This window comes from Sarcophilus harrisii, chromosome 2 (genome assembly GCF_902635505.1).
Source record: "Sarcophilus harrisii chromosome 2, mSarHar1.11, whole genome shotgun sequence".
Taxonomy (NCBI): domain Eukaryota; kingdom Metazoa; phylum Chordata; class Mammalia; order Dasyuromorphia; family Dasyuridae; genus Sarcophilus; species Sarcophilus harrisii.
Genome location: NC_045427.1, coordinates 116,377,479 through 116,391,377, shown reverse-complemented (window position 1 = coordinate 116,391,377; position 13,899 = coordinate 116,377,479). Strand labels below are relative to the sequence as shown.

General features: G+C 37.0%; 2 protein-coding genes across 3 annotated transcripts in view; one reads left to right on the top strand and one right to left on the bottom strand.

The window, feature by feature from the left end:
- The window catches only part of PCYOX1 (prenylcysteine oxidase 1), a 25,961-nt gene extending 21,000 nt beyond the window's left edge, over positions 1–4,961 (top strand). For both annotated transcript variants that reach the window (XM_031950635.1, XM_031950636.1), the window contains exon 6: positions 1,153–4,961. In XM_031950635.1, the coding sequence (XP_031806495.1) occupies positions 1,153–1,814 (662 nt within the window). In that variant the 3' untranslated portion in view covers positions 1,815–4,961. The remainder of the gene's footprint in view (positions 1–1,152) is intronic.
- On the bottom strand, positions 4,958–13,899 carry SNRPG (small nuclear ribonucleoprotein polypeptide G). Its single transcript, XM_003757954.4, has 4 exons — positions 13,769–13,899; positions 8,357–8,379; positions 7,670–7,794; positions 4,958–5,150 (listed from the first exon to the last, which is right to left on the bottom strand). The coding sequence occupies exons 1-4, from the start codon at positions 13,798–13,800 to the stop codon at positions 5,100–5,102; spliced, it is 231 nt and encodes a 76-aa protein (XP_003758002.1). The 5' UTR covers positions 13,801–13,899; the 3' UTR covers positions 4,958–5,099.

The window sequence follows — 13,899 nt, the reverse complement described above, 5'->3', positions numbered from 1 at the left end:
AGAATAAGAAATTTAAGGTATGGTCCCTACTTCCATGAAACTCACAGTCTCAAAGAAGCATAATGATAAAGTTCATTGTGATCCTCAGAATTACATAAAAGAGAGCAAGGGAGAAGTATATTGTGCTCTGGGAAGTTTGAAGAGGTAGAGGAGCGGAGGCGGGAAGGCATTTCAGATCATCTCATTTAGTGCCCTCGTTTTACATATGAAAAAGCAGACTAGAAAGACTTAAGTAAGTTGGTCAGTCACACTATTAATAAATGTCTGAGGCAAGGTTTGAATTTAGGTCTTTGCCTTCCAGTCAAGAACTCTGAGGACACATCCTTGAAAAAAACATTGAGAAACACATGGTGAGGTTAAAGAGGAAATAATCACAAAGGAATATAGAGAAATAGTGGAAAGTGGTGTTGATTACATCTATGTAATCACAAATGTATTAATATATAAGAAGAGATCATTTTTATTCCTGCAATATGATGTTATCCCCCAAAGTAAAAGCGCTGTGATATTTTAACATTTGTTGGCAGGGCATTGTAATTTCTCTCCTGATTTGTTCTGTTGAGGGGAGAACAAAGTGTTATGGTCCGAACTAGCTTTATGGAGGATCTCGGTACCAGCCTGAGTCCTTGATCTTGGGAGAGGAGTGAAGAGTCAGAAACCCATATGAATGGTCACGCATTTAGTCCATTTATTTCAAGTTCTCTCAGCCTTAAATACCTTAGTACAATTACATCACTACAACACACTGCACATGTGCTAACTGTAAGCACCTTGCTATTATTATGTAAATGCTTCTTTGCTGCAAGTATCTGTTTCAAGTAGAACATAGGTTGTTGTCACGTCCCCTGACTTCTCAGGAAGGCTGAGATGCCCCAAAGGGGAGATGAGAGCCAAATCAGACATTGTCAGCAGATTCCCTCTGGGCTGAAAGGTCTTATTCCTCACCCAGTTTCCACTATCCATGGCCCTCTATAACAAAGAACAGCCTTTTATCTTTTAAGGATTAAAAATTCCTGAATTCCCTTGTAGTAAAAATCAAGCCATTGAGAAACTAGTCCTATAAAAATGGTGTTCCAGACATTGTGAAATGGTATGGTGTCATTATTTCTTTGTTATAGAAAATTTTCATGAAAATATGATTTTTCCCTACAGGAGGACCAAAAAAGGCATATGAAGTCACCTATAAAACAGATTCAGGGATAAATAAAGATCTCTACGACATTGTCTTGGTGGCTACTCCATTGAACCGCAAAATGTCCAATATCACTTTTCTCAACTTTGATCCACCCATCCCAGAATTTCATCAATACTACCATCACTTGGTGACCACTTTTGTTCATGGGAGACTAAATGCATCTTTCTTTGGCTTAATGGCAACTGATAGCTTGCATCTTACTGACATTTTAACCACCGATAACCCAAATCTGTTTATTAATAGCATCTCACAAGTGTCCCCTGTAAAAAGAGAGGCTGATCTTCAGTCTAAGCCAGCAACTGGTTCAGCTGTTTGGAAAATCTTTTCCTCAGAATTTCTTACTAAGGAGCAGCTTAATTTGCTATTTGCATCTCATGATTCTGTTCAGGAGAAGGAATGGCTTGCATACCCTCACTATAAGCCTCCAGAGAAGTGCCCTCCCATCATACTCCATGATCGCATATACTATCTCAATGGCATAGAGTGGGCAGCAAGTGCAATGGAAATGAGTGCCATTGCAGCCCATAATGCAGCGCTCCTTGCCTACCACCGTTGGTATGGGAACACAGAGATGATTGACCAAGAAGGATTGTATGAGAAACTCAAAACAGAGCTTTGAAGTGTCACCAACATCCTTTTTTTCATCCTTCCTCCCATGCTCCCAAATGAAATCCCAAGATGACAAGACAGGGTTGAGTCCCTCCGAGCCAGGGATGATGGCATTGGATTAGATATAGTTGATTTGTTATTATCCTTACTTGAACGAAAGTAAATCAGTGGTGGGTTTGAAGGAGGTAGAGGGTTCAGTCAAGGATGAACACATAATCATTGCCTGTAATTCTGTCTTTAAAATTGCTGTGTGAATCTTTGAGGACCTTTTTCAGTTAAGGCTGAAACTAGGTGCAAAAGTAAGGAATTTGATATACCAGTTGTGTTTATCAATTAATTTGGAAACTTTCCCAACTTTGGAATAGTCTTCATTGCTTTGTGGAAATTGTGGAGAGAGCACTGGAGTTGGAGGTAAGAGTTACTAGTTTGTGTGACCTTGGGCACGAGGCTCTTTTTTGAGCCTTATTTTTCCTCATCTGGGAAATGAAAGGACTGGGAAAATAATCTCTAAAGTCCTTTCCTTCCTAGCTCTGAGACATAATTTAGTACCTGAAGGCTCTCAGTAATGGGATAAACTCATTTTCTTTTTCAATACTATATACCTTCTCCCTCTTCATTGTAACTGTGCCATTGCCAAACATTTCTTTTCCTCTTTGAAAGCCAAATTCTCAATTCTGTTGCTCTATTTGTGGTTTTCTTTTCTTTTTCTTTTTTAAAGGATAAGGCTCAGGTACTTATTAATAATATAGCCTCAAAGATATTAAGACAGAAGTCAATAGAATTCAGTTTTGAAGGAAAACCAACATTGAGAAAGTATTATTTGTCATTTGATCTGTACTCAGGTCCACTTCTAAAGTTTGACTTAACCACTATTTCTCTTTAGTGTTATTATTCAGTATAGTGAGTATATTTCACAAGTCCATTTTAAGAATGAGAAAAGTGTATGCTTTTAAAACTGTTCTTGCCTTTGTATTTTTTTAACTAGGTAGCTATATACGGAATTTTTAAAAGTTCTACCCCACTGAATACTATTGAAAAATCTCATTCCTACATCTAAAACATTAGAACCAACTTTCTATTTGAAGGATTTGAGTTAAGGCTGGAAGTAGCCTAACCACATCTGAATCAGACCAAATTGAAGCATGTTGTAGAAGACAGAATATTGGACTTGGCATAAGACCAGGATTTGAATCCTGCCTCAGATAATTACTGAGTGTGTCAACCCTTAGGAACCTATGTAACCTTTCTGGGCTTGAGTTTATTTATAAAGATGGTGGAGTTGGCCTCCACACCTTAAGATACTCTTCAGCTTTTAATCCCCATCAAGTGTATTTTTTTATAGCTTTGGGGTAACCCAGAGGGGTTGCTACAGCCTTCAAATCTCTGACTACAGTGGGCAAAACAGATCAAAATTAGCCAGTGGATGATAATATCCATAGTAGGCTAGTATGTACTTGGAGAAAAATAGATGGCAAATAGCTTGCCCTATGTCTATATAAGATCTTGTTATAATGGAAGTCCAAAAATAGTAAAGAAAAACAAATTACAAAATACACATTGAGATTCATGCGAAAAAGATATTCCATACTAAGTTTTTCCAGAATTCCTTTAACCCATTAGGGATTTGAGAAGGAGAAAGAACATTGGGATAATTGATATAATTTAGTTTGAGAGAATTGCCACTTAGAAGAATGGAAAATTCAAATAGAGCCAATTCCCAATTTGCCTACTGTCAGAGAAGATCAGGTACTTAATTAGAATTAGTTATATGAATGATAACTAGCAAAACCTTAGGTTATATACAAAAAGCAGATTTGAATTACTGCTTTATTACATTAGGGAATTTTTATCAACAAAGCACTTGAGGAGAGCTCTCCAAAGAGTTGTGGAAATCAATCCTACCACAGAAGTCAAATTAGCTTAATTAATTTTGCCTTTCACAACTATGTATACTGAGCTGTAATTAGTCGGTCATTATTTAAAATTGTATGTAAAGCTATATAGATGGTTGACATTCTTTAGTGGCAGATATTGAACTTATACCTAATGTGGTTGTTAAAGGGTGCTATATCCTTTTATCATTCATAGACTAATTATTAAAATCAAGAAATGGTTTAAAAACTATTTTTTCTCCTTTTATAGATTCTTCCAGATGATGGCTATAGAGCATAACATCCCATGTATATATGCTAAAGGTTGACTGATGAGTAATATAACAAGATTTGAGTAAAAAAAAAAAAAAAATCATGTTTGTCATTAACACTGCTTTTAGCTATTTTTTTCTTTGAAAAAACATACCAATTGTATATTTATTAAAGTACAAGTAGTTTTTGCTGTCACTGTTAATAAAGTTAGGACAGAGATGCAAGTTATCAGTAGAAACCTTGCTCTTGATGCAGTGGATCTTCAGTATGTGTTTCTAGAGGGTTATTTTGTGAAAAGTGTCACCAATGTTCAGAGGGCTTGTAGCAAAACAGAACTATTCTTGGTTAAAAGATTTGTGGACTGATTCTTTTTCATGGTGAGTCTCCTTCTGGATAAGTTGGGGTGGAGGTAAGGGGTGGATAATTTATCTTGTGTCCTGTCCCCAGAACAAGTTTTATCCTATTTGATTGTTCTGCTTCTTATTACACTGTTTAAAAAATAGGCCTAGGCCATGTCACTTTAATTCTAACTCAGGGGCCTAAATATTAGAACCTATATATGAATCCTAGTCTGAGCTTTTAGAGGAAGAAATACTATACCCTGCTCTTCTCCTTTTCCCTTCCCCAATAGTCCACCCAAACCCCCCTAACCCTACAAATGATTTCCTGTGGAGTTTTTATCTAATTAAAGCCTGGTTAAGGATTTGTCTTCATTACCTCCCCCCCCCCCCTTTTTTTTCTTGCTCACAGTGAACTGAAAATAAACAAATATGCCATTCTGTCCAGTGTCTTTATTTTACCTGTAGAAATGTAAATAGAATACAAAAGCCAAAATGGCTGTAGTATTTATGCTCCAGTTTCCTGGGTTTCAGTTTAACAGTTTTGAAATTTAAAGGAACTCTCTGATTATCCTTAACTTGTAGCATCAAACAAAACTGAAGAATTAAAGAAAAGGCATCATTACCATGTGGTTTTTCTTTTAGAAGTACCCATGAGAAAGAAGATAATCTAAACATCTTACAAAAAGTTTATTTTCAAAAAGTTAAACAAAGAATATACAATGACTAATTTTATGTATCAAAAGAAAAAAAAAAGAGGCTCTTGGGAATGTAAAGGATAATCGGAGACCCAGGGCATCAGTGCTTCATTCCTTATACTCGTTCCAAGGCTTCTAACATAATGATACTGTTTCCTCGAATTACCTACAAAAAAACAAGGCTGTTAATAAAGTAGTATATCAAACCCTGCTATGGAATTGCAAATGAATTTTTAAAAAATCACTAATTAAAAATGAGAATTCACCTCTATCAAATATTCTCTAAGTGAAAACTTTTTGCTATTATACCTCATGTTAAAGTTAGTTTTCTGCACCCCCCCCCCAATGCAATTGGGGTCAAGTGACTTGCCCAAGGTCATACAGCTAGGTAGTGTTAAATGTCTAAGATCACATTTGAACTCAGGTCCTCCTGACTTCAGGGCTGGTGCTATATTCACTGTGCCATCTAGCTGCCCCTTAGAGTTAGTTTTTTAATGAGAGTTTCTGGAGCCTATGAGGACCATTTTGTATACTTGCATGTAACTAAACCAGCACCTGAATTTCATGTAGAAGTTTATTTTTCCCTCTTGTGCATAAGAATGACAGAATTTGAATGTAGTATGCGTTCAGATGCCAGAAACCTTTTGGAAAGAGGAGGTCTGGGGTCATATCTGAATCCTGACATTTGTTGGCTTAATTTATGAGATTATCAATGTCAAACTAACCAATAAAAACTCATTAGATACCTACTGTGCCATTGCCATGAGGTCCCCCCATTAAGGGCAGAACAGATGGCACCTGCACTATTTTCATCACTTAACCTCCCCTTTTGTTCTATTAGGTCTTAAAGACTTTGCTTTTTCCATCTTTAAAAAGGTGAGCACCAGCCCTGAAGTCAGGAGGGACCCGAGTTCAAATGTGATTTAACACTTCCTGGCTATGTGGCTCTGGGCAAGTCACTTAACCCCAATTGCCTCAGGAAAAAAAAAAGGTGACTGCTTGGCAGAACTACATAAGCAATCAATTAGAACTTCTCAGTTATAACTAAGTTAATAAATATTCATTTGCAAGCAGATCAAAGTCAAAGAACCCAGAACTTTTTTTGATTGGGAGGCCTGGAAGATAGGGGAGAAATAGCTCAGTGCAAATCAAACTCCAAATCCCCAATACTTCCTACTGAGGGTTAATACTAGCCCCTCAATGCCAATTCAGATCTCTCTGCTCCAAAGCCATGCTTGTAAGAATTACCTGGTTCCATCATTATCAAAACTCACAGTTACTATAAATTCCTGGATCTCCTGATAACACCAATGACATGCACTTTCTCCTTAGAACAGAAAATTGGTACCATAAGCACCCATATAGCCATATGTCCAGGAAATAACCACTAATAAATTTTAAGCCAACAATTACTATAGGGCAATGTAGTAGCTAACCTAAAGTATAAAATTCAGTTTCAGATTGTCCCTATTAATGGTGACAGGAATGATAGAATGATTAACAATAACAATTCTGACATGAAAATGTGCAACAGAATGACAAGAGTAGAGTAGTTGAGGTTGAATTAGTTGAAATTGTAACATTAGCCAATTTAGTCATCCTGCCTCAAAGAATCAATTTTGGCAGAAAGCATCAGAAATACAAAGACCTATCTCTCAAGAAACGTTAAATTTTAATGAGAAGGAAAGGAAGTGATGGGGAATATGTATATAAATAATACTTCAAGGCAAAGTGCTGAAAAATTAGAGGAAGGAGATAACTTTTAGTTTGGAAAAGTGTGGGAATGTTTCATGGAGGAAGCTAACACCTGCTTTGTTAAAGCTTTTTAGAGGAAAGAGGGGTAGAAATTGGAAATTTCTTCAGGCCCATAAGGGACAACATGAATGTAGGCACTTAAACACCAAATAATCTAGTTAGAAAATCTGACCTCTACAATTAGGTTTTATTACAGTTTAAAAGATTTGCTTGGGACAAACCATAAAGTGGCTAGACCTTGACTGCAATCTGCTTTTCATTTGTCCATATGTGAGTTTGAAAGAAGCTAGAAAGCCCATCTAATATAACATCTAAATCAAGCAAAGAGAATTAGGTTTACAGAAATAGAAAGTTACTAAAGATGAAGGATAAATTAGTAATTATCTTTCAGAAATACAGGTATGTTTAAATGATTTACACTGTTAGCCTGATATGAATGACTTTTTTGTATTCCCCAAGTTTGTTACAGAAGAGATGTTCATCAAAGACAAGATCTAACTTAGTTTCAATTGCTCAAGGATGGACAGAAGCAGCTACACCCAAAGAAAAAAACACTAGGAAATGAATGTAAACTGCTTGCATTTTTGTTCTTCTTCCCAGGTTATTTATACCTTCTAAATCCAATTCTTCCTGAGCAACAAGAAAACTGCTCGGTTCTGCACACATATATTGTATCCAAGATCTACTGTAATCTATTTAACATGTATAGGACTGCTTGCCATCTTTGGGGAGAGGGTGGAGGGAGGGAGGGGAAAAATCAGAACAGAAGTGAGTGCAAGGGGTAATGTTGTAAAAAATTACCTGGCATAGGTTCTGTCAATAAAAAGTTATTTAATTAAAGGAAAAAAAAAAAAAAAAAAAAAGAGAGATGTTCATGACATAAGCATTGTGCCTATTATGCTTAATAAATGCTTAATAACTGCTACTTACCACCATTCCAATATTGTTCTGTTGCCCACCTGGTGCCATTTCTACACATTCATCAATCACAAGATTCATAAATGGATCAAATCCCCGTAATATTCCTTGAACGTGCCTTCCACCATTTAATTTCACTAAGGAAAAAAAAAGTGAAATTTTAGTAAAACTGTCCATTAAGTAATGTAAGGAAAAAAGTAATATAAATCACAAATATGTGAAATAAGGTCACCTCTTGCCCAAATTAAGATACTGTGCCAAAGTAGTTCACTGAACTTTGAAAAAGTAACTTTTTATTGAAAGAAAATCCATTTAATTGGTGATTAAAAAAAGAAATTAAATTATTTCAGTATATTCAGAAAAATTGAAGTTAATCAAGTGTTATTATATGGAGAGTCTAGTAAGTATCTTAGTATGAAGAATGATCAGAGGCACATAAGTTATTTTTGAAGCTTTTAAAGAGGTTATAAAAAAACATTAATTTGAATAGTTTGAACTTTAAACATTCCCTCTAATATGATCTATTAATTTGTACTTAGTATGACTTTAACAGAGATAGATTGCCATTCTACCCCCCTACAAATAGTTGAGACTGAATTAGGTTTTATTGCAATTTCAATTTTAACCAACTGTACTACCACCAAACCCACATAAACAAAAACTTTATTTTGTTAGTAAAAATCATCTTAAATAACTTACATGATAGCTTCTTGTCCATAAATCTGAAAAAGCAAAAAGGAAAAAGAAAGATAAAACTCTTAAACGTTTTTATAAGCATAAGAATGAATGTTCAAAAAACCAACCACCAGTTATGCTTAAATCAGTTGTTCAAATCTTATGAAGAACCTGTAAAGGTACCTGAACTTCTCAAACTGGTATACCTGTCTTGTTGAAAGAGCTGGGGTGTCAAACTAATGTAAATTTGGATCACACTGCTATCAAATCACTCTTAGCATTGATTTTTATAAACCTTAAGTGTACTACGTAAATCCCCAAAATAGTCCCCTTTGAAATTACTCTAATTTTTCAGATTTGGAAACAAAGGTCAGCTGTGGTTAATATTATTTTAATATAAAACTGTAGTTTTAAAAAAAAAGAAAAAGAAAGATAAACTCAGGGGCAACTAAATAATGTAGTGGATAGAGCATTGGCCTGGAGTTAGGAGGATCTGCATTCAAATCCTGCCTCAGACACTGTGTGACCTTGGGCAAGTGACTTAACCATGATTGCTTCAAAAAACAACAACTCAAACCACAAGATGAATTATTTCATCAAGTACTTTGATATTTTCCAACACCATATGTGTTAATAGTGTTTTGGGAAGATCAGAGGATTAACTAAATTAATAAATATTAATTGTATGATTTTTTTATTTAAAAAAACGAACATCTCACTCAGGTTAACACTTGAAACTTAAAGTACTAAATTATGTTATTAATTTTGTCTTTACCTTTTTCTTTTAGGTGTTCACTTATTGGAAAGTTTTCCTACTTTTCTGAACTCCCAAAATATATATATTTTTTTTACAATCAATTAGTCCAAATGAAGAAAAATCATTTCTCCAAGTGTAAAATATTATTAATGAAGGTTAGATTAGTAATAATAGTTTGAGAAATCCCAATATATTTGATTGATTTACAGCAGTAGCCTGAAATGACCCTAAAAACCAACAGTTTTCTCATATTCCACAAATATAGGAAAAACACGACATAAGCAACTTTTGAATTAATCTATAAGCAGTTCAGGATTGATCCTGGTAGCAAATATAAATAACAGAAAAATTGAGCTGGAAAGATTACCTATTGTGTCCTTTTATGTATTTTCCCCTACAAGAGTTTATAATACTTGGATTATAAACTTTGTTATTTTAATGGTGGGAAAACTGAAGCCTACTTAAAAACTTCTATTTTTATCCATGACATTAACTCAGATTCTTCTCACTATCTTTCCCTTTCCAGACCCCAACCCAGGATTGTTGTGAAGATTTGGTCTTTACACCAAATTTTTTTTTTTAAACAGTAATTTTTAGTGCTGTCAAAGGACCAGAGATCAAATATAATCTATACTTAATATTTTTTTCACAACTCATGACCAGCATTCATCTAGCCTGTGGTTGAAGCCTTCACTGGGAATGCTACCCCACTTCATTTTTGTTAGAAATTCTGACATCAGGAGTAAGTGCCTTTTTTGGTAACTCCCCACTGCTCTTGGTTTTATTGTTTGGGCCAAATGTGCTTTAGAATAGCTCCAACTTAAAAATGTCCTCCATAAATTGTGGTGGACTCAGAGCAGGCCAATTACAGCCATTACTGAAAGTAACGTCCATCTATCCTAATGCCACCAGACACTGCACCAATTTTTGATTCCCCTATCAAACTGAAAATTCACATGGAGTTTTCAAAAATCAAAGATATGATACCACAACCATTTCTGTCTGTCCTGGCCTTGATCTCAAATCTAATATTTAGAATTTCATCTTATTGGATTTTGCCCAACATTCTAGCCTGACAAGAGCTTTCTGTTCCCCATTTGTTGTCCAGCATATTAATTATCACCTGCTCCCTTCAAGCTCCTTTCCACAAAAATCCTTTGCAAAATTTAAAGCATCATATAAATGTCAGTATTATTCCTTTTCTTTGCTTCCACATCTCAAAACTCATCTACCATATGCCTCTCTCTTTCTTAGTCTCCCCTTAGCACCAAGGCATAAGTTTCTTGATGCTATCCCCCTTCCACTTCTTTCAGCCTTTCATTTGATTTACCCTAGTTCTAAAAGCATTTCCTTCCTGACACCAGGATATAAACTGAGGTGGACAAATTTACAGCTGTCAGTAACTTAACTTTCCTTAAAAAAAAAAAAAAAAAAAAAAAAAGTTATTTTCCCAATTAAATGTAAAAATAGTTTTCAAATTCATTATGCATTTCTTTTTTCTCCTCCCTCCTGATCTCTCTCCTCCCCAGGATAGGAAGCAATCTCACATAGGATAATCTACCTTTCTCTTTATGTACTCTATGTTCTGGCCCAAACACCCCACTCAATCTCTGAATCTATTATCTTACATCTCACTTCTATATAATCAGACAAGTTTTCTCTTGCCAGTCCTCTGTCCCCCTCCCCATACAGGGCCTCATCTCAGCTGTCACAATTCTCATCTTCCTCTGAAACCAATTCAGCTGCTCTCTTCTTTCTGAAGCTTCTGCTGATCCCTCCAGTTCTTTAATACTTGAAAAGAGGAAAACTCATCAAATTACTAGTTTTTAACTTATGTTTACACATTGTATCTCAGAGTAGACTAAGTTTCTAGAGATAGGGAACTGTTAATTTTGTCTCTTTATCCCCATGTCTTGCACATAGGTGGTGGTTACTTTTTACAAGTTTTGTTAAATTAGACTCCTAAAATTTGGAGCTGGAAATAGATTTACAAATTATCTGGTCTAATGTTCTTATTTTACAGATGAGGAAACAGCCTCAAAGATGGAATGATTTGCCCCAGGTTGCATAGTGGTAGACTTAGAAGACTGGGCATCTGCCTCCCAGTCCAATAGCTTTCAAGGCACTCAAGTTATCATAGGGCTTCTTCCTCTTTATGTTCAGGTGTTTCCTATCTTAAAATGCCAACCAAAAGCTTTGCCAAATTCTTTCCATTCCCTTAAATTACTTCATCTTCCTAAATTCACTAAAAATGTTTACTGAGTCTCTGCTATATGGAAATGATTCTAGCTCTTAAGAAACTTCTAGGAAGGGGGGGGCAGCTAGGTGGTGCAGTGGATAGAACACCAGCCCTGAAATCAGGAGTACCGGAGTTCATATGTGGTCTCAGACACTCAACACTTTCTGGCTGTGTGACCCTGGGCAAGTCACTTAACCCCAGTTGCCTGGGGGGTGGGGGGAGAGAAACTTCTAGGGAGAAAGAAAATATATATATAGTGCTAACTATGTGCAAGACAAAGTGCTAAGCAGTTCATTAATATATAATTTGGCCCTCACAACAGCTTGCTGTGATCCTAACAACACTTGTTAAGCAAATGCTTTTATGACAGTGAAGGAAATTGGACAGACATCAAGCGTCCCAAAGGTTGAATTTGAACTGTTTTCCTGCCTCCAGTTTAAGGGCTTGGTCTACTTTACTAACTAATTGTAATGGGAAAAGTGGAAAGTACAATACAAGGAAAACTTGAGTGAGGAGAACTCTGAAAAGCTTCATGGAAGGGATGGAACTAGAACTGAATCCTTAATACTTGAAACTTTTTAGTTGCTTAAACAAAATGCTTTTACTTCTTCATTACTCAAGCATGTGCAATCTGCTTCCCACACCTAACTACTTAATGAAAATTGCTTTCTAAAAGTTCACCAATGGTATCCTACTGGCCAAAACCAATTTTTGGGGAGAGAGATAAATAAGAGGAACTCGATCTAGTGAAGCATTTAAGTGTTCACTTCTTTCGTTATCCTTTCTTCCCTTGGCTTTCAAGATATTTCACTCCAGATTCTTCTAATATGCCTAATGACCTTTTCCTTTTCCACCTGATTTTACTCCTCTTGCTCACTTAACCCGGCCATTGTCCAAGGTTCTTTACTGAGCCATATCCTTTTTCCTTTTATACGCCTTTGCATCAAATTCACTTCCAGCTTCAATGGTAATTGTATGAGACCGACTCCCGAATTTATATTTAGTTATGAATTGTACTGGGTTCCCTTATAATAATACCCAGCATTTACATAGCTTGGTAAAGCACATCACACAAACATCTAATGATGCTTAAAACAATCCTGAAAGGCAGGTTTATTAAGATTTCACTTTACAAATGAGACAAGAAGGCAGCAGTCAAGTAATCTGCCTACAAGCACACAGCTAGGAAGCATTTGAAGTAAGACTGGAACTCAGGTTCTCCTAAATTTAAGGTCAGCATCCTTACTTACCTACTCAATCATCTAGCTGCTCTAGATGTCCCCATTCTACCAGCACTTCAAAGCAAGTATTCAAACTTATTTTTCCTTCCAAACCTGCTATTAATCTTGACTTCCCTATTTCTGTTAATAGCTGCACTACTCCCTTCAATCTATGTTTAAAATCACAGCGCGCTCTCCAGTTCCTCTCTGGACCTTAGTTTCTTTGCAGGAACGAGAGCAGGAGAAAGGTAAAGAGGACAGAAATGCTGCTTCCGTCACTTTCTATAAAACTACTTTTTTGTGTGGATCACTTTTGCTCGGCTGAGCGTCTCCCCTACCTCGCTTTTCTTTCTTATTCTTTATTATAAGGGATGGCTCTCCTGGACATGAAGGGAAAAGGACTATATTGGGAAAAGACGGCAATGGTAGAAACAAATAATGAAGGCATTTTAAAAAAGAAGAGAAACGATAAGGGATACTTCGCAACCCGTTCGGTCAGCCAGTCCTCAATTTCCACATCTGTGACAAAGGCCTGAATTAGATGGGCCTCTTTCCTATCTGGTTAGGTCTTAGGTACTCATTCACTTTAAGCTCTGGCATCCTTCCACCATGTCATTCTAAATGCTACAAAAAAAGAACATGCCCTAAGGGTGTGTGTGAGATAAAAAAATAAAAAAAAATGTATGTATTTGGGAAATCTGACTAAATCACTCCCGACCAGTCACTGTTCCTTCCCGAGCCTCAGTTTACTCTCCTGCCACATAAAGTGGCAGGGACGACCTCTAACTCGTATCTAGTTTTAAATTCCGTTTTCCAAACAGACAGCCCTGGGATTCCACTCAGCAAGCGGTTTTTTTTAACATCCAGAGAAGTGCTGAGGTAATCTTAAGTGCAACGCATGACTATTCCGACTGCCGGTCAAGCTACGCGTCCATTTACTCTTCCCGGCCGCACCCAGCACCGCGCCACTCAACCGCAGCGCGCAGAAAGAATGAATGAATGAATGGAGAGCGAGGCCCCGCCAGAGGCGGGCGGGCGAGCGCGCGCGCGCGCGCCCCTCCTCCGCCCCACGTGGCCGGGATCGGAGGCAAGGCCAAGAACGCGGCGCATGCTGGGAAGCAGAAGTCTCTAATCGGCTTCCTCAGGCCTCCCTCACCGACTATGCCGTGCAGTTTGAGCTGAAATCCCGGGCCCTCCAATAGCTGGGTCACCGTACTCACTTTTTTAGCTCGGGCGGGTGTGCTTTGCTCATTTTGTTTCGGTTGCGGCCCTTCGCCTTCTCCCTCTGCAATCCTCAGCTTCGCTCACGCTCTCCCGGCCGCCACTGACGCCACTTTACGTCTGGCATCAC

What these genes read in the sequence shown, in the direction of transcription:
- SNRPG (XM_003757954.4), bottom strand. Translation starts at nt 13,800, where the DNA reads ATGAGCAAAGCACACCCGCCCGAGCTAAAAAA. An exon ending in CACCCGCCCGAGCTAAAAAA is followed by an intron (nt 8,380 to 13,768) that starts GTGAGTACGGTG and finishes TTGCTTTTTCAG; the next exon opens with ATTTATGGACAAGAAGCTAT. An exon ending in AGAACAATATTGGAATGGTG is followed by an intron (nt 5,151 to 7,669) that starts GTAAGTAGCAGT and finishes GTTTTTTTGTAG; the next exon opens with GTAATTCGAGGAAACAGTAT.